The following is a 21,185-nucleotide window of genomic DNA, read 5'->3' on the forward strand; positions in this document are numbered from 1 at the left end:
TTGGTGTGAGTGTACGCGTGTGTGTGCGTGTATGTGTGGTTCAAATCCCAGTGGTAAAGGATCGGAAAAGCAGAGTATATTGGGTTAAAGGCTGTGGGACATTTACATAAAATGTTGCAATATAAAAACCCCAAAACAAACTACCCTCATTATCTTTTCTGGTATTTGACCAACAGGAAGACTCGGAGCGCCTTTAGGTCCCAGATCTAGAGCTCACCGCTATCATCAGATTTCCTCTTCAAGGGATCTTGCTGTAATCTTGGGTCTTATAAAACCATTGTGTCTGAGAGTGGGCATTGAAGCCCCAATACAAACTACACAAACACCATGTAAACAAGTTTAAATGATTGTGGCAGTAATGTCTTGAGCAGGGATTCTCAAACTCTGGTACGTGTGCCACATGTGGTACGCGGGCTCCATCTAGTGGTACGCCAAAGAAGCACATAATTAAATTTTCAAACACAGTGTTACTATTCCAACTGTGTGTAATATTACAGTGGCCAAAAATATTAAATATACTTGTTAAATAAAACCTCTGCCTTGTTTTTAACGCTACTGTATTTTAATGGTGGTCATTATGGTGGTATTTGGAAAGCCACGTGTTTTCCGAGGTGGTACTTGATGAAAAAAGTTTCATAACCACGGGACTAGTGCATAAAACACTCTTTTGGAACAACAAAATCTACCAAACCAACGTATTGTATTTCCTTAAATAGTGGCCTCCACTCGCTGTGTCGCAATTAAACTATCACTACTGTTTCCCCCCCTCAGGTTATGCTACGAGCTAGCTGTAATTACTAAACTGCAGTTTAATAAAGATTTCCTACAATGCAAAAATTACTTTTTCAATTATCTTTTAATGGCTTTATGCGTCTCCAGAGCCTGCTTATTCGAACCAAACGTGAGAAAAATCTGTCACCTTTCTTACTTTCTTGCTCTACTTTTGACAAATGGGTCGCTCAAATTCTTGCTTTTGAAAATCTTCATCCTCATATCAATCAATCAATCAATGTTTATTTATATAGCCCTAAATCACAAGTGTCTCAAAAGGCTGCACAAGCCACAACGACATCCTCGGTACAGAGCCCACATACGGGCAAGGAAAAACTCACCCCAGTGGGACGTCGGTGAATGACTATGAGAAACCTTGGAGAGGACCGCATATGTGGGTAACCCCCCCCCCCTCTAGGGGAGACCGAAAGCAATGGATGTCGAGTGGGTCTGACATAACATTGTGAAAGTCCAGTCCACAGTGGATCCAACACATCAGCAAGAGTCCAGTCCACAGCGGGGCCAGCAGGAAACCATCCCGAGCGGAGACGGGTCAGCAGCGCAGAGATGTCCCCAACCGATGCACAGGCTAGTGGTCCACCCGGGGTCCCGACTCTGGACAGCCAGCACTTCATCCATGGCCACCGGACCTAGACATGATGTCGCCTCTAATATATGGACAACTTTGTTTAAAAAAAAAAAAAAAAAAGTTTGGCTATACATTCTTAAATGAAGACTGAAGCTATGCCAACTAATCATCAGTCAGCTATAGGGCTGCAACTAACGATTAATTTGATAATCGATTAATCTGTCGATTATTACTTCGATGAATCGATTAATAATCGGATAAAAGAGACAAACTACATTTCTATCCTTTCCAGTATTTTATTGGAAAAAAACTGCATACTGGCACCATACTTATTTTGATTATTGTTTCTCAGCTGTTTGTACATGTTGCAGTTTATAAATAAAGGTTTATACAAACATTTCTTTTAAAAATTTAAATTTAAAAAAAAAAAAAAAAAATTGCCTCTGCGCATGCCCATAGCATAGATCCAACGAATCGATGACTAAATTAATCGCCAACTATTTTTATAATCGATTGTAATCGATTTAGTCGATTAGTTGTTGCAGCCCTAGTCAGCTACAGAAGTAAGAACTTCAATTTTGGTCATTATGTTGTTCTTCAGCGAATATGACCTCATATGATGTTGCTCTTAAAATGTGCAGCACCTCCAACAACATTCAATCAACATGTGATTGTATGGATATCTTACCAATGTTTGAAGTGTTTCTTGCAACCTTAACCTCGGAAAGCACAGGATTGCAACAAAAATTGGAAAAGAAACACTGCATTGATGTTTTACTCATTTTATACAACGCATACTTAAAGTAAGTAAATGCTGCCTCTTTGCTTGGTCAGCATTGATAGATTGATTGAAACTTTTATTAGTAGATTGCACAGTTCAGTACATATTCCGTACAATTGATCACTAAATGGTAACACCCGAATAACTTTTTCAACTTGTTTAAGTCGGGGTCCACGTAATCAATTCATGGTACAAATATATACGATCATCATAATACAGTCATCACACAAGTTAATCATCAGAGTATATTAAATATGCCTATTAAATTATGTTCTTAATTCTCTTACCGTCGATAAATAAAAGTCAAATAAATATATACATACATGTAGACTAGGAAGTGAAAATTTATATACTACAATACCCAGAAGTGAACTGGCGCGATTGCAACATCCCGAATACCCGAAGGGACTCAATGTGAGTGTAATGATAGTACTTTAGCCCACATACCAATGCTAGCATTGCTAACATTGGTGTCCTCCTGTCCCACTCCTTAATGTTACGCCGTTGTGATGTATGGCATCTACTATGCGCTTCACTCTCTCAGAGATATACACAACTCATTAGCATTACAGCTACAGACACACAAAATGTTGTGTTCACTGTAGGGCTAACTGAAAACACTGTCTAAATTCCAGCATCAAGGCTACATTTTAAACAACACACTTTCAATTTGTAAAAGCCTGACACAGAACTTTCCTCCAGAAGGTCTTAATTTTGTCCATGTGATGTCAGATAAAACAAAAATGTAGCTGTTTGGCCACAATACCCAGCAATATGTTTGGAGGAGAAAAGGTAAGGCCTTTAATCCCAGGAACACCAATTCCTACCGTCAAGCATGGTGGTGGTAGTATTATGCTCTGGGCCTGTTTTGCTGCCAACGGAACTGGTGCTTTACAGAGAGTAATTGGGACAATGAAAAAGGAGGATTACCTCCAAATTCTTCATGACAACCTAAAATCATCAGCCCGGAGGTTGGGTCTTGGGCGCAGTTGGGTGTTCCAACAGGACAATGACCCCAAACACACGCCAAAAGTGGTAAAGGAATGGCTAAATCAGGCTACAATTAAGGTTTTAGAATGGCCTTCCCAAAGTCCTGACTTAAACGTATGGACAATGCTGAAAAAACAAGTCCTTGTCAGAAAACCAACAAATTTAGCTGAACTGCACCAATTTTGTCAAGAGGAGTGGTAGAAAATTCAACCAGAAGCTTGCCAGAAAATTTTGGATGGCTACCGAAAGCGCCTTATTGCAGTGAAACTTGCCAAGGGACATGGAACCAAATATTAACATTGCTGTATGTATACTTTTGACCCAGCAGATTTGGTCACATTTTCAGTAGACCCATAATAAATTCATAAAAGAACCAAACTTCATGAATGTTTTTTGTGACCAACCAGTATGTGCTCCAATCACTCTATCACAAAAAAATAAGAGTGGTAGAAATTATTGGAAACTCAAGACAGCCATGACATTATGTTCTTTACAAGTGTATGTAAACTTTTGACCATGACTGTACATTGGTGCAAAATATCTGGCACCTTTGGAAATACCCTGATGCCCTAGTTTGGAAGCGTTTAGCATGTGACAGCTACCTAAGCTTCATAAATAGGTCTTGCTTGACAAAATCGGTTCTGTAATCCATTGGAAATCAAAATAACAAAACGAACACATCCGATAAACAAACTATACATCAGCATTGTTTTTCAGCTGTGCGGCAAGTTCACATTTTAATGGACACAAGTTTGCAACAATGTGAGAGCACATTTGTGTTATTATCAATAGCAGTCATTATTTTTACACATGTATGACAGTTAAAATGTTACGCAAAACATGGCCCGTCAGTTACCTTGACATAGAAACATAGTATTTCTATTCCCAACATTTCCTATGGCAGAAATATGTCGAACATTTACAAATCTGATGCTGATCAGCCTTAGGAAACCTATTGTAGTCACCTTTAGTGGATCCTCACATACTTTCACAAATTCTGACGATATAAATGTAGAGGACTGAACCAAATAGTACAACTTGGTAGGAAAACTAACACATTCCACATCCACAAATCCTTTGGCCAAAGTTGAACATTCATGCCACTCATTTCCCCTTACAGACTCAACAACACGTTGATCGCTCTTTAGGGTTTTTGAGCTGCAGCATTTTAAAGGGTCAAAAGCATGTACAGCGTGAAGAGTGATAGAAATAGGAGGATGTGACTGAAGCACACTGATAAAGACAAAAACATGGAAGCACATCGTGGTGTGGACACTGCACCGTGTTATTTTGAGCAAGACAACAATTGGTCAGGGCCTTGTCAGCGTCTCAGCATACAGTCAATAAGGCGACACTTGTTTACGACAAAGCCTGCGCCTAAAAGCGTGAAGTGAGCTTTTATAGCGGCGTCATAAACCTGCTGATCCTCAGACACGCTGATGATACCACTGCCTTTTTTTTTTTGTGTTTGCTTTCTGTCTGACCTACTTGTCTGGATGTAACCACCCCGAGGCACACTCTTACCCAAATGTCTTTCCCCAACGTCTGAGCATTACAATCACACACCACCGACCAGAGACTGAACGAACAAACAACATACGACAAGGCGCAGGCATGCTACCAGTGCATATATATAAACATAATATATATATAAACATAAATAAACATATTTGCACGTCTCAAACGAGGACACATGCAAGGCCTGTAAAGTAAGACAGAAAAACTCACCTATGTAATGAACAACACAGGTCTGACCCTTCTTTGGAAATGTGCTTCCTGTGGGAAACAAATACTTACAATATTATTTGCCATCACAAAGTACAAGAAACATTATAATACAAAATACAAGAAATAAGTAAATAGAAAAACAAATACTTATTGTATAATTTTATCATAATATTAGAGATTCTTCACACGTACATCAAAGACAATATCGTCCTGTAATTATGATGCCATCACATTTCTAGAAGAACGTGTGATTAGTTAAGAGCCAATCAGATTGCTCTGACGTGATCACCATGCTGCTTACAGCCACTCAGGACATATGTTCGGGTTAATATGATACATTGTGATTAGGGCTGCAACTAAAGATGAATATGATAATCGATTAATCTGTCGATTATTACTTTCATTAATCGACTAATAATCGGACAAAAGAGACAAACTACATTTCTATCCTTTCCAGTATGTTATTAGAAAAAAACAGCATACTTGCACCATACTTATTTTGATTTTTGTTTCTCGGCTGTTTGTACATGTTGCAGTTTATAAATAAAGGTTTATTAAAAAAAATTAAAAAATTTAAAAAAATGCCTCTGCGCATGCGCATAGCATAGATTCAACGAATCGATGACTAAATTAATCGACAACTATTTTTATAATTGATTTTAATCGATATAATCGATTAGTTGTTGCAGCCCTAGTTGTGATGTATTCATCACAGTGAAACAATCTTCAATTGTGTTTTCATTTTTATTTCCATTATTTTTTACATTTTGGATAAGGGGAATACTCTTTAGCGCAGGGGTGGGCAATTAATTTTTACCGGGGGCCGCATGAGCAACCCGAGCACTGCTGGAGGGCCACATCGACAATATTTCAATTAAATTTTGCTCAATATTATTTTTGATATATACCGTAAGATAAATAATAATAATAATAATAATAATAATAATAATAATAATTAATAATAATAGTAATACTTCAACATAGTGTATGTAACAGCATTCCATGACTAATATAAATAAATTAACATTAATAATAAATGACAGTAAAATAAGCACACGTATGACTGAGGAGTCATAGTGTAACTTTGTGTGATGTTTGAGTTGTCCGACTTTTTGTGTGGCCATAAACGCACCAGTGGTTTAGTGCTATGCGTGTTGGTGACAGATGACAAGTTGGTTTTGGCCTGGTTTGTACGGCAGAAAATGACTAGTTTTTCGAGATAGAAGTGTTTTACTTATGTTTTTGGTGTGGTTATGGCCGAATATAAACAGTTTTGCTCAATAAAGTGATCGATATAATTCCTGGCCTCGAAGCATCTCGATAGACGTTACAATAATTGAACGGTGTTCAATTGAACGGTGTTGACGAACACCGTTAGGGCCGCTTGTTGTCACTGTCACTCAAAGTTGCATTGCAAAATTACATAGAATAAATATGTTTATTTTGTTTAGAATTCAGATGGGATTTGATTTGGTGCGCGGCATATATTTGCTGCGCGCAGCAGACGCTTGAGCAGTGCGCAATTGCGCAGGCACGCACCTTAGAGGGAACGTTGCATGGCAGTCCACGTCTTGTTGGAAACACGCCATTCTTCATCAACTTTTCTCTTTTTAGCGTCTCGGGTGTAAACCGTGCATCACTTGTCGCTGCATGTGCACCTTCACTCGCAGGTTACACACTGACACACGCCCATAAATAATAATTTTCAAAATAAAAGCAGCACAGTTGTATTGCGCGCACGACATAGATGTTTTTTCAACTTTATTTTGTAATTAATGATTGCAGCTGTTCACATTCACTCACAATCACGCACACGCATACGTCCACACGGAAGTAATACAAATAACGATTTTCAAAACAAAAGCAGAACCGTTGTATTGCACACTCGACATAGATACTTTTTAAAATGTATTTTGTAATTTATAATTGGCCTCACGCGGGCCGGACAGGGACGCACAAAGGGCCGGATGCGGCCCGCGGGCCGCAGAATGCCCAGGTCTGCTTTAGCGGTATAGTTTCTTTGTGACTGGAAAACTATTTGAGTGTTCATAGAGACTTCTAGAAAGACGTGCAGGCCCTATCGATGATATATAAAAAATATAGAAGATTAATTTTACATATAAATATACACACACACACATTGCATATATGCATATATATATATATATATATATATATATATATATATATATATATATATATATAGACAGACACACACACATATATATACATATAAATACACACACACACATTTATATAAATATAAACATATATACATATACATATACTAAACAAAAATATAAACGCAACACTTGTGTTTTTGCTCCCATTTTTCATGAGTTGAACTCAAAGACTATATACACAAAAGACCTATTCCTCTCAAATATTGTCACAAATCTATCTAAATCTGTGTTAGTGAGCATTTATTTTTTGCCAAGATAATCCAACCCACCTCACAGGTGTGGCATATCAAGATGCTGATTAAACAGCATGAATATTGCACAGGTGTGCTTTGGACTGCCCACAACAAAAGGTGACTCTGAAATGTGCAGTTTTGCTTAATTGGGGATGTGGGGGGCAGAAAAGCAGTCACTATCTGGTAAGACCACCATTTGCCTCACGCAGTGTAACACATTTCCTTCGCATAGAGTTGATCAAGTTGTTGATTGTGGCCGGTGGAATGTTGGTCCACTCCTCTTCAATGACTGTGTGAAGTTGCTGGATATTGGCAGGAATTGGAAGTCCAGTGAGTATACTGGCCATGCAAGAACTGGGATGTTTTAAGCTTCCAATAATTGTGTACAGATCCTTGCAACATGGGGCTGTGCATTGTCATTTTTATTATGTATATATACAGTAAATATATACTGTATATGTGTGTATATATATATATATATATATATATATATATATATATATATATATATATATATATATATATATATATATATATATATATATATATATATATATATATATATATATATGTATATGTGTGTGTATATATATATATATACATATACTGTATATATACACACATATGTATGTATGTATGTATATATATATATATATGTATATATATATGTATATATATATATATATATATATATATATATATATATATATATATATATATATATATATATATATATATATATATATATATATATATATATATATATATATATATACACACACACATGTGTATGTGTGTGTATAGTCAAGGTTTCTGTGGTTTATCCATTATACAGTGCTCAATACCGGGGTAGAGCGGAATATACGTTAGGTCAGGAAAAAACACAAGAGGCTATATCATCCCTACAAGCCTGTTTCGCAGGTTTCCCTGCTCGTCAGGGGATTTTATTGAAGTGTCTGTGGCTGTTACATGTATATATAGGGTACATTACATGGGGGTGTGGCCATTGTTGCACAATAGCGCCTTGCTTCTGTGTCAGTATGATGAGACCAGTTCGTTGTGTTTGTTTAAAGTGGACATGCTGGGGTGGTATGTAATTAAAAAAAAATATTTCAGGCACAGGTTACATCTTTTAGCTGCACTGTTGTATGGTGAGTTAGATGCGACAATTCGCCATCTAATGGCGTGATCAATTTTATTGTCTTTAAGAGTCCATATGTATTTACTCAGCTCTGTAGAGTTCTTCAGTTGGGGCCTACGAAATGATGCTGTGTGATTGTTATAACGGTTATATTGTTCTATTGATTGTTATAACGTATATATATGTGTATGTATACATATATATATGTGTATGTATATATATATGTGTATGTATATATATATATATATATATATATATATATATATATATATATATATATATATATATATATATATATATGTGTGTGTGTGTGTATATATGTATATGTGTGTGTGTATATATATATATGTGTGTGTGTATATATATATGTATATATGTATGCATATATATACTTATATACATATAAATATATACGTAGAATTATATATATAGATATATACGTATATGCATATATAAAAATACATATACATATATACATACATATACATACGTATATATATATATATATATATATATATATATATATATATATATATATATATATATATATATATATATATATATATATATATATATATATATATATATATATATATATATATATATATATATATATATATATATATATATATATATAAGACATAGTAGTTTTGCAGAAGCAGTCAGCTCACCATCACCGGGAGATATTGTTTCTACTTCCACGCCCATGTTCCCGATGCTTCTTGCAGTCCTAGCCGTGGAACATAAAGCCTTCCCTGGCGTGTATTCGCTCGGTGTCCGCCGAAGGACAGCATATGCAGTCACGCGACCGCCGTCAGCCTGAAGCCTCCCTGTCTGAGCTCGTTTTGTGGACTCTCACTGCTCGTAGTAATATTAGTAGGTTGCTGTTGCTGCTGCTGCTACGTCACAAGATGGCGCCACTCTGTGGCTGTGTGGAGTACTGAATGGTTGCTGTGGTTGTTTCATCGACTCAAATTTAATCAACTTGCATAAACAAACGTAACCTCTTGTTTGTTTATTTTGGTGTGGGATAGATTTGCAAGTAAACAGCGCTGACAAGCGAGGAAGCACGTTAAAACAACACACTCATTTTCGCTTGAACTACATTTCCCAAAATGCTTTTCTCATCAAACATGGCGACGATGACAATTACTTCCGGGTCACGGATAGTAAACAGCAGGGTCGCTTTTTAACCGGCAAAATGTGAAGTTACGCGGGATAGGGTACTTCACAGAAGTTAAACATCCAATAAGGTACGTGTTTGTATAAGTTGAACAAACAATCAAATAATATTTTGCTCGCTATTAGTTTGTTTATGTGTTCGTTAGCTAAACGTGTAATAGTACTCGTAGTAGTGGAGCTCTGTTAACCCTGGAGTGAAATGTGGGAAGTGAATTATGTTTATATAGCGCTTTTTCTCTAGTTACTCAAAGCGCTTTACGTAGTGGAACTCATTATCTAAGTTACATTTAAACCAGTGCGGATGGCACTGGGAGGAGGTGGGTAAAGTGCCTTGCCCAAAGACACAACGGCAGTGCTGGAGCCTATCCCAAATGCACACGGTTATTCTAATTAGATTGTTCATGTTGAATTCATGGCGTGTAGATAGACGTCTTGTAAACGGAAAAATAGCTACTAGCTTAGTGGATATCCATGTTTAAAAAAAAATGATTGGAATGTTCTGAGGTAAGTTATTGTGGTCTCCAGGCAAGTAATTTCTTTCCTCCAATTTGTCTTTAATACAGCATCTGCGGTTTGTGATTATCCTCACAGATACGTGGCTTGTGTGCATGATATTTATTTGATATCCTGCTATGTGTCAAATTCTTAAGCCTTTGTTGCATTAAAGGCCTACCTACCTAACATGTATTTGGCTACTCATCAATAGCAGTTAGCAATGCCAGCATGCCTCAGCCCTCAACGGGTCGTCACAGTGCCGTGTGGAGGTCATCCTGCTTTTGTCAGCTATTAGCGTTTGTCACTTCGACCTTGGCTCAGGTGAGCGGATTAGGGCGCTTACGTGGAAAGAGAGGCAGGAGAGGCTTTTGCTGTTCTTAATCTGCATCTGCTGTCGCACCACACTCGCGCAGATCATGACCACTTTTTGAATCGTCCTCGCCGTTTCTCTCAGGATGGACCTGGGCAAGGCCAAGCTACTGCGGAGCGGCGTCAACGCGCTGCACCAGGCCATCCACCCTGTGCACGGCATCGCCTGGACCGATGGCAAGCAGGTGTGCCTGACAGCGCTGTACTTTGTTCACGGCGAGGTCAAGTTCGGTGACACCAACGTGATCGGGCAGTTCGAGCACGTCCTGGGGCTTTTTTGGGGCCCGCTGTGCTGCCCGGACTCGCCCGCCCTGCTGGCCGTGCAGCACAAGAAGCACGTCAGCGTCTGGCAAATGCAGCTGAGCGCTCTGGAACACAACAAGCTGCTATGCACTCAGACCTGCGAGATGAGCGAGCCTTTCCCGCTGCTCCCTCAGGGCTGTGTCTGGCATCCCAAACTAGACATCTTGTCTCTCCTGACTAAGAGGGACGCCTCAGTGCTGTTTTCCGTGAGGGTGGACAACAGGAGGACCAAAGCAGACATCAAAGGGAGCGGACTGATCCACTGCGCTTGTTGGACTAAAGATGGCACTCGGCTGGTGGTGGCGATCGGCAGCGAGCTTCACTCCTACATCTGGAACGACATCCACAAGAGCCTGGTGGCCTGCTCCTTCTGCCCCATCTTTGACGTGGGGGGCTACATCTGTGCCATGGAGGCCACAGGGGACTCTCAGGTTGCGGTGGCGACAGAGCTGCCTTTGGAAAAACTATGCGGGTTGAGCGCCGGCATGGCTTTTGAGGTACCGCCTGAGGCAGACCCCTTGCAGAGGCAGACTCTGGAAAATGACCTCTCGTTGGACTCAAGGAGACGGTCCTTTGACTCCGAGAGGTCTCATGCAGCCAGCCCGAACCCTGTGGACCTAACCCACCTGCTCGCCAAGCACCGCTGCTCAGACCCGAGCCCCCTTATTCACCTTCGTCGCAAGGATGTAGTAACAGGCTCCGGCCAGGACTCCTCGCACCTGGTCTTAATCACATACGAACGGAAGGTGACGACCACCCGCAAAGTCAGCATCCCCGGGATCCTGGTGCCGGATATCGTGGCTTTTGACCCGCGGGCTTCCACTGTGGCTGTTGCGTCCAACACCTGCAACATGGTGCTGGTGTACTGCATTACGCCATCTGCCATGCCCAACATCCAGCAGATCTCCCTGCAGGCCAACGACAGGCCCAAGGGGGTGTGCTTCCTCAGCGACAAGGTTCTGCTGTTGATGGTGGGCCGCCAGAAGTCCATGGAACCCGCCTTCCTCCCGTCCTCCAACACGGAAAAATACATCCTTCGCCTTTTAGCCAAAGAGTTGATGTACGACGGGGACAGTGTCTTCTCACCAGCCCCCTCCCCTGTCAACCCGGGGTCACCCTTTAATTTCTCCCGGATTAGAAGGCACTCAGAACACCTGTCCAAAGAGGACAGGGAACGCCCAGGGATAAAGGACTTGGTGCTGCCGGGCGCAGGTGTTGTACGTTCACCCGGAAGCAGACGCGGACTGGTGGAGGAGGTGAGGAGCGACGAGGCCAGCCCCGTAACCAGCTCTGTGGACTTTTCCTCCTCGGAGAGAACGCCGTCCAGCACCTCATCCTCTGTCACGGTGGAGAACTTTGACGCCGACCACGTCAGCCGCATGGCCAGCCTGGCGGTGGCCGGCCAGGCCTGCAGGGACTCGGTCCGTGCCCCGTCGCTTCGCCTGGAACCGGAGGCGGTGCTGGCTCCGTCGACGCCCATGCACGGAATGGCCAGTAGTACGGGGCGGGAGCGAGCGCTGGAGCAGCTCGTCTTCAACATGGAGCGGCTGTTTGCCCGCTTTGCAGAAGTGCAGCATTGCCTGAGCGAGATCCGGGACTATGCGCAAAACGGGAAGAAGGTCCAGAGCGTCTACCCCAGCGCTGGAGAGCCCCCTCACATCAATGTCACATGTCAGGTACGTTTAGATCTAAAACCATTTCCTTGATAGTGTGACTGTTTTGAGCAGCTACTTTGATGTCCTTCTGAGACTTCACTACTGAGCTGTGACAAGCTTTATTATCGCCCCACTGCATAGTACTGTTTGGTGTTATATTTAATACAGAGTAAGGCTGCAACTAACAACTGTTTTGATAGTCATCTAGTCATCGATTATCTTAACGATTTGTCGACTAATTGATTTATGAAGGATAAACCTATTCAGCCTATTTAGCCATCTGCTTTTAAATTCAGCTTGAAATATGTTTAGGCAAAAAAGGCTAACTAATAAATAGGACCAAATCATTCATAAATATTTATCTATACTGTAACTGTGTTGCTCATTAGGCTCTTACAAAAAACAAAATAACTAATCAACTTTTGTCCATTCAAAAGCAAGGACTGACCAAGTACCGACAAAAACAATGCATATTTTTAATGAAAACAAAGGACAGTAAAAATAGCAGCAATTAAAACAAACACCAAAATTATCTAACTTGCTCAACAAGAAGCAAGCATTTTATGATGATGTGCACACAGTAATGTGATTGGTTATTGATTAACTCCTGGTATTTTTAGCAATCGAATATACTTGATTGATTCTGAACATTGTAACTATCTAATAGATTGTATATTTATTATTGTATCATATCTGTACCGTGTGTGTGTGTGTGTGTGTGTGTGTGTGTGTGTGTGTGTGTGTGTGTGTGTGTGTGTGTGTGTGTGTGTGTGTGTGTGTGTGTGTGTGTGTGTGTGTGTGTGTGTGTGTGTGTGTGTGTGTGTGTGTGTGTGTGTGTGTGTGTGTGTTAGGGCTGGACAATTATGGCAAAAATAATAATCACAATTATTTTGATATTTTAATTGCAATTAATTACACGATTATTCATTAATTTGAAAACAGGAGTATTTATTTTACCAACAAAAATCAACTTTAAATAAAGTTTAACAAAAAAACCTGGATATAAATTAGTAACAAATAAACCACAACAAATAAAATAATAGAATCAATCAATCAATCAATCAATGTTTATTTATATAGCCCTAAATCACAAGTGTCTCAAAGGGCTGTACAAGCCACAACGACATCCTCGGTACAGAGAATAAGAAATTTAAATAACAATAGTGACATGAGCTGTTACGACAGATGTGTGCATTTTGTGTCAAATAAAGCTTAATAAAATGTTTGTTAATTAAATGCAAAAATCCTCACATTTATTGGTGCAGTACATCTTTGGACAATTTTAGGTATTTTATATTAAAGCATAATAATTGTGTAAATGTATCAATGAGTGCTTTAAGCACAATAGGCTGGTCTATGGTACTTTTTTTAAACCTTTATTTTGTAGTCAGACCTGATGTGGCGCACAGTGCTATTATTTTGAAGGGGCGGAGTGTGCTGTGCTGCTCTAAAGTGCGAGCCTCTCAGGATGTCGTCACTGTTTGTAGATTAATGTAACATCGATTATGTAATTCTCACCAAAACAAGCAGATGAGATGTGTTGTAGGTGTATGGAATGTCCCTGCATTTTGTTTTGAAAATCAAACAAATTTCCATTAGACAATAAAATAGATAATACACTTTAGAGAGTAAAAAACTGGAAAATACACATCATAAAGTAAATAAAAATATGCATTAGGAAGAAAACTTATGAGAAAAAATATGGATTAAAAAGTTTTTAAAAAAGTGAAAAAACACATTAGAAAGTAAAACAAATACATATTACGAACTCTAACTGTAAACATATTAATAATGGATGATAAAACCGCTATGATATGAAAAGGTGTAGGATTAAATAAGCTCTGCTTCTTCCTACTCCTTTTCGGACACGCTGTAATAAAACAACTTGAAATTTGTGATGCATTACATATAATTGTATTGTATGTATGTTTGAAATAAACGAAAACTAACTAACTAACTAGTTTAGTCGCTGTTTTCAGTGGCTGTCTCGACATTGTTGAGATCATGTCAGCCGACGTTTGAGCATGTCGGGGAGAAATGAGCGCTACTGGACTCAATAATTTCCCAAATTAATGCCTCTTCTCTTCACAATGACAACATTCCACTTACATTTATGTAAATTTCCCGGATATTCCATCCATCCATCCATTTTCTACCGCTTGTCCCTTTTGGGGTGGCGGGGGGTGCTGGAGCCTATCTCAGCTGCATTCAGGCAGAAGGCGGGTTACACCCTGGACAAGTCGCCACCTCATCACAGATAGACAGACAACATTCACACTCACATTCACACACTAGGGCCAATTTAGTGTTGCCAATCAATCTATCCCCAGGTGCATGTCTTTGTAGGTGGGAGGAAGCCGGAGTACCCGGAGGTTTCCCGGATATTATTTTGCGTTTATCAGCAGATTCAGTTTTATTGGCCAATGATGTGTCTCTGTCCACTGTTACATCAACCCAGAAATCATATGTCTTACTTCTTCTATTGAGTTTAGTGATGATTGATTATGCATATTAGTGCTGTGTCAAATAAAAAATTGCAACCATGTTGAGATCGCAAACTTCTAGTAGACATGCTCTTTTTTTCACTCATTCGCTCCTCATCTGTTTCATTGTCACAAGCTCCGGAATTTGCATGCATGTTGCGCGGCCCATTGATATATTTTTTCCGATAATTATATTTTCGTAATCACGAGAAGCCTTAATCGAAATTAAAATTAGATTAATTGATCAATGTGATTGACGTTTGTTTATCACACCTGAAGTTCCTGACAAATAAAACAAATTATAGTTTAATCTATTTTTCACACAACTGTCTCACATTTGTTAGCTAGCTAGCAAAGTAACAAGCTAACTATCTTACCAATAGAGGGGTTTGGCTTTTTTTACATTTCCCATTTTTAGCATTGCAGGTATCCATATTGAAGGGCGGAAGTTAGATTCCAAAAAGTGACCTGACTGAGGGAGGGGTCGTGAAACGCTAATTGTCACCGATAATTTATCCAGTTTTACTTATAATGCCGACAACGTGTGCCATTGTCAACTGCCACAATCGAGGTGGGAGAGATAAAACTAGCTTTTATCACATTCCTAAGTGTATTTCTGGACAAACGGAAGCGGCTGAAAAGAAGAGATAAGCGCGAAGGCGAACATGGATTGCTTCAATCAACCGAGATGTGACATTCTGACGACTTCGTATTTGTTCGGATCATTTCAGGAAAACATTTTGTAAGTAAAAAAAATATCTAAAATAAATGACAGCCCAGCTTTGCATTAACTTTATGTGTTTGGTGGAATAACTTTGATAGTAGTTGTATTGATCAAAAAAATAGTACTCACTTCTCTCATTCAGACTGGAGCCTCCACAGAAAAAAACTGAAGCATCATGAGAACATCATTCTTCCAATCCTGCCTTGCAGTCACAGTGTGCTGAGATAACATTAGATTGGTTATCCGTGATTATCCAGGGTGTCAAACTTGGTTGGTTCGTTTCTGAGAGTCCATGACTCTAGCCTTGACAACACAATGTCCACTGGGTTTACACAGATAAACACAAACGTCACGAACCCACCCACAAACAAAGCAGTCATAACTTTCTAAACTCTTATAATTTTGAAAGCCGTTCAAAGTATAAAATGGGCTCGGTCGAACAATTAAGTAGTCTCATACAAATTCCGAGTATGAGACATCGGGGAAGATGTCGTGGTCTCTGCTCCACTCAGACTTGTCGATCTTGTACGGATCCTTGCATCCAAGTACAGCTGTTTGCTCCTTATAACGACGAAGGCACTTCTTATATAATTACTCACAGTATTTCTCCATCATATCCCATCCGGTGCAATGTTATTTTCCACTGAATAGTTCGGAAATATTACATGTAGCGCTATCGTGAACGATGACGCTGACCCCCTTTAGCATTTTTTTATTTTCATTATTATTATTATTATTATTATTTTCATAAAGAAATACAATCATGTGTGCTTACGGACTGTATCCCTGCAGACTGTATTGATCTATATTGATATATAATGTATACGTATATTGTGTTTTATATGTTGATTTAATAAAAAAAATGTAAAAATATTTTTTTTTAAATTATTTTTATTTTTATTTCTTGTGCGGCCCGGTACCTACCGGTCACTGATGTAGACCACAAGGAAGTGTTGTACATTTTAGAAAAAAATTATACTAATATGACTCCTTTAATGCGCCTTGTAATCCGATGCGCCATATATATGAAAAAAGTTAAAAAAATAGACCATTCATCGGCAGTGCGCCTTATAATCCGGTGCGCCCTATGGTCCAGAAAATATGGTTATCGTGTTCGGTTTTTGAAAAGTCGGACTAACACACCTGGATTATGCAGTTGGAAACCAGATCTCTCGAGTGGGTGTGCGCCGCGCGGGATATAACCCGGAAGCAAATCGTGTTCAATAAAAACAAAGGCAACAATTGTAATAAAGTGGAGAATGTTTATTTGCTTCACAAATTAAATGAACAGAATATTTGAAGTGCATCGATGGGAAAAAGAAAAAAACTGAGATTTATCTAAAAAGGTAGCAATGGAAATGTACAATACCGCGGCTTCATTCGACGGACTCCTGACGAGTGAGACGTAAGATAATGAAGCAGGAATATTACGAGAAGAAAGCGTACATAAACCTTTTCACGCTACATTTGTGTACTCCAAATTAGTTAGCAATAACTACAGTATGTATTCCTCACAACTGGCAAGTTTGTACACAACAAATAACAAGTTTGAAGTTTGCAAGCCCCATCTGAAGCTGGCACTAACAGTCTTTTCATTCGAAATTAAAACTCCTTCTGTCAATTATTCTGTCAATTTATTGAATAAACTTCGAGACATTCCCAAGTTTTCTTTCCATTCTGCGTCCAAAAATCCCTTTAAAACAACTCTCTCAGTCTCTCCCACCAGTCTTTGCTTCAGACCCGCATCTTCCAATCCAGCAACTCCAAGACCTTTTTGGTAGTAGTGTCATGTGTCATGTTTGTAGCCCAATCTAAGATAATTTCTTGATGCTGTCTGCTATTTAACATCAGCAAAGCCATTAGAGACGTAATATTTGTCATCTGTGCCAATATTACAGCGGACATCAAACACAACAAAGAACTGGGCTTTAGCGGGGGAGATATCTTGGTTTGGTGTGATGTCATAGGTCAACCGTAAAAGCAACGCATTTATCCGCATTAAAATAAATTAAGCGCCCCCTGTGTACAAGAGGCACACCGCATATGACCAACAGTCGCATTATAGAGAGTGCATGGACACTGGGACTCACACATAGGTGTGAAAATACAAACAAAAAAAAACAACTATTTGAGAAATCAGACTAATTTAGTGCATGGAAACATAGTGCTTGATGCTCCATTGGTTACATTGTGGTCAATTGTTGTTTAGTTTGAGTTCTTGCGCTGTCAGACTATTTTGTCGTCCAAAGAGCCTGGTGGGCGTGGCAAGCATATGCTAATGTTTTCTTATTAGCCTGTGGGGCAGCTATAATTAAGCCCCTGCGAACTCTGCCTAGCAACAAGTGGCTGCTCGCTAACATTGTGTTCCAGGAAGTAGTGCCTGCTAGACTCGAATGTATTGTTCATTTTGTTGCATCCTTTGCAGAAGCAGCTGTCAGAGAACGTGTTCATCGACGAGCGGCGGCCGGTGCTGCTGTGCGACGGCAAGTTGAGTCTTTCAGCCTTGCAGGAGCTTTTCAACCTCAGCATCGTGGAGATGGTGCACGGTGCGTTTGCACATTGTCAGTTTGTTTGATTTCGCTGGTTTGTTGAGCATAAGATGACCGTGTTGTTGACACACGCTGCGGCTATAATTGGAAGTGATTAACAGCTAAGATGTGCTAAGCGTATTAGCACGCGTCAGCAACAGGCTTAGCCACTGCCTCCATCTTTTGTTTTTTTAGGCCCCCTGTGGATCGTCCTGGTGGCGGACGCAGACGGCTTCGTACCTCTGACGTTCAAATCCAAAGAGGAGCTCACGATTCGCAACGGCAAGCGTAAATCTACCCTGCGCACCCCCGAGACCTCCTGCCCTTCCAGTCCGGCCCCCAGCCAAACCCCCAACATGGTGACGGCGGAGGCCTCCACGTAGCGTCTTCACAGACCTCCCAGGACAACGTAGGGGCTTGCAAAATGCTGCCTCACAACCCGAAGAACATTTGCATATTTTGCCAATAAAGCAGCTTTAACTAACAATTGTATTTGTGTCTTTGTAACAGTGCAGCTGTGAAACCAAAACTTGACATCCAAAATTCGAATTCTGAAGATAATACGGCTCAGAACTTTAAAAATAATTAGTAAAAAAAACATTGAATCAAACTAAGTATGAAACAACTAAAAAAGTAAAACTACTCATCCTTTAAGGACTAAGGAGAGAAAGCAGGAGAGTGTTTGCAGCACTACATTGCCCCCTAACGTCGTCTTGTAGGTACTGCTGGAATGAAAGGTTGTAAAAGTATATTTTCCATGTACTGTAATTGCTAGTTAATGAAGTGTGTTAGTCTTTCTGGACTGAGCCGCCTTAGTCACGTTCATTTCAATGTCCTGCTCTATGGTTATCATCACACTTTTCATCCTTCAGATTAAGGCATCACATCAGAGTGGCACACAAATTCAGCTTACAGCATTTTTGCAACAGATTCCCAAAAAACAGCAGCGTGCTCATGTCGTATATAGGACCTTAGACTACCGTTTTTTTGCAGTTGGTCCTCAAATAAAGCAGAATGATTCCCGGGCGCGGCGCTGCTGCTGCCCACTGCTCCCCAAGGGGATGGGTCAAATGCAGAGGACAAATTTCACCACATCTAGTGTGTGTGTGTGACAATCATTGGTACTTTAATCTTAATAGTCCAGGCTTTCACATAGAAAATCCTCAAAAACAGCATAGCACTCCTGTGATATAGAATATCTTTGACGTGCATTTGTTTGCCGATGGTCCTTAAAAACAGCACAGCACACCGGTCATATAGAGGATCTTTGACCAGCATTATTTGTAGTTGGTGCTCAAAAATAGCAGAATGGTCTTGTCATATAGAGACTTTTTTAACGAGTTTTTGCAGCAAGTCCTTAATAGCATCAAAGTGTTCCTGTTGTATAGAAAATATTTGATTGCATAGAATTTTTTTGCAATTGGCCGTCAAAAATTTCAGAGTGGTCTTGTAATAGGGGATCTTTTGACTGTTTGTTGCAGTAAGTCTTTAAAATCAGTAGAGTACTCCTGTTATATAGAGGATCTTTGACTACTGTCTTTTGTAGTATAGTTGGTAAAAACAGCAGCGCCCTGCTGGGATGCTCGCTGTTTTGCGTAATATTTTGTTTTAGGTTCCACTTTATTAACACACTCCAAAATAAACATTTAACACAGATGGAATAAAAAAACAGAACAATTTACAGATGAAGGACGAATTTATTGCGGGGACATCAGATTAAAAACAACGTTTCATCCTAATACTCCATCCACGTTTATCACGTTCACGATTGTCTCAAAATATCCTGATGTCCAAACTATATTCTAATGTTTTAAAAAGACAAAAACCTTCTGGATAGTACCAATGTCCCTTTTTGAGCAGAAGTAAGGAGGGAAACTCTTGGGGGTAATATCACATCCAACCACTAGAGGGAGCAGTACACATGGATGTAGTGTAGCTTCCTGGCGCTGCAGGAGAGCACAACTATCTTTAAATTAAAAAAATATACAGTATGTCTTTTTATTGTTGCTTTCTTTACACGCCTGCTGTAAAACCCACTCCCTGCTCTTAGTGTGTCATCATAAATAAATAATGTTGTTGAGCTAAACACAGCAAGGAAACCCTGATATACATTCGTTTGCATAAATTATCTTATTTACGCCTGGATGATATACAGTACATGTGAGAATCCAAACAAAAAATGTTTCGTAAAAAAAATGTCTCAGTGTAATATACACTAATGAGGTAAATGTCCCAGCAGGCAGCGCTGGAATAGGTCCACTTTGTCACGTCACATCAAGCCCAGGTCCTCTCCTATTCTGGAGCTGCTGCTTTGTTTCCTGTAGGAATATAATCAATAATGATGATTATTTGTTATCAGTCAAATGATATTATTAGTAATAATAGTCATTTACCGCAGCTCATCCAGCTGGAGTTTATTCCTCAGCCGCACCTCCTCCGTGATGGGATACAGGAGCAGGATCAGTAGGCCCGTGATGATGAAAGCCACGGGGACGCCGCCGATGAGCAGCTTGAGCGTGTAAACCACCGGGGCCGGCTGCTTGCACGCGCCTGTGTTGTAACCAGCGAATCTGGGCCAAACATCTCTCATTTAAGCACCAAATAAAATACCAACATATGGAACTTTTTGCAAACCGTACGACTTTTACGATGATTTTAAGTGTTTTTTTATTTGATTTTTTTGTACGTCAACACAAAACTACTGTTGTTTTTTTTTAATATTCAACACTATGTTGTTGCCCCCAAGATATTGTCATTACCTAAAACAAATTCAGTTACAGGCTAGCTAAAACAAAATGCGTCATGAATTTGTAATTGCATTAATTCAATTAATTTCTCAATTCAATTTTTAAAACATTGACATTTTAGTGCAGCTCTGTATTGAAAAAGCACAAATGAAATAATTTAAAGACTAGCTCAAAGTATGCTTGCATTACGACCAAGTTGGGCAGTTACACACTAGGGATGTGCGTATCGATCCTGTGGTATCGATATATCGATACTCACACGCTACTCATTTGGCATCACTTT

General features: G+C 39.6%; 3 protein-coding genes across 4 annotated transcripts in view; 1 reads left to right on the top strand and 2 right to left on the bottom strand.

The window, feature by feature from the left end:
* Window positions 1-9,306, bottom strand: part of fkbp1b (FKBP prolyl isomerase 1B) — a 28,534-nt gene extending 19,228 nt beyond the window's left edge. Inside the window, exons 1-2 of the mRNA XM_062044950.1 lie at window positions 9,088-9,306; window positions 4,860-4,907 (exon numbers count right to left, since the gene is read on the bottom strand). Coding sequence (XP_061900934.1) covers window positions 4,860-4,907; window positions 9,088-9,124 — 85 coding nt within the window. The 5' untranslated portion in view covers window positions 9,125-9,306. The remainder of the gene's footprint in view (window positions 1-4,859; window positions 4,908-9,087) is intronic.
* A 198-nt stretch (window positions 9,307-9,504) lies between these two features.
* On the top strand, window positions 9,505-18,635 carry wdcp (WD repeat and coiled coil containing). The gene is made up of 4 exons (XM_062044949.1): window positions 9,505-9,669; window positions 10,548-12,441; window positions 18,053-18,173; window positions 18,351-18,635. The coding sequence occupies exons 2-4, from the start codon at window positions 10,549-10,551 to the stop codon at window positions 18,536-18,538; spliced, it is 2,202 nt and encodes a 733-aa protein (XP_061900933.1). The 5' UTR covers window positions 9,505-9,669; window position 10,548; the 3' UTR covers window positions 18,539-18,635.
* Window positions 18,636-19,773: 1,138 nt separating this feature from the next.
* mfsd2b (MFSD2 lysolipid transporter B, sphingolipid) overlaps window positions 19,774-21,185 on the bottom strand; it is a 72,336-nt gene continuing 70,924 nt past the window's right edge. The window contains exons 14-15 of one of the 2 annotated variants that reach the window (XM_062044938.1): window positions 20,549-20,725; window positions 19,774-20,473 (exon numbers count right to left, since the gene is read on the bottom strand). In XM_062044938.1, the coding sequence (XP_061900922.1) occupies window positions 20,425-20,473; window positions 20,549-20,725 (226 nt within the window). In that variant the 3' untranslated portion in view covers window positions 19,774-20,424. The remainder of the gene's footprint in view (window positions 20,474-20,548; window positions 20,726-21,185) is intronic. The other variant, XM_062044936.1, reaches the window with a different exon arrangement.

Source organism: Entelurus aequoreus, linkage group LG04 (assembly GCF_033978785.1).
Source record: "Entelurus aequoreus isolate RoL-2023_Sb linkage group LG04, RoL_Eaeq_v1.1, whole genome shotgun sequence".
Lineage (NCBI taxonomy): Eukaryota > Metazoa > Chordata > Actinopteri > Syngnathiformes > Syngnathidae > Entelurus > Entelurus aequoreus.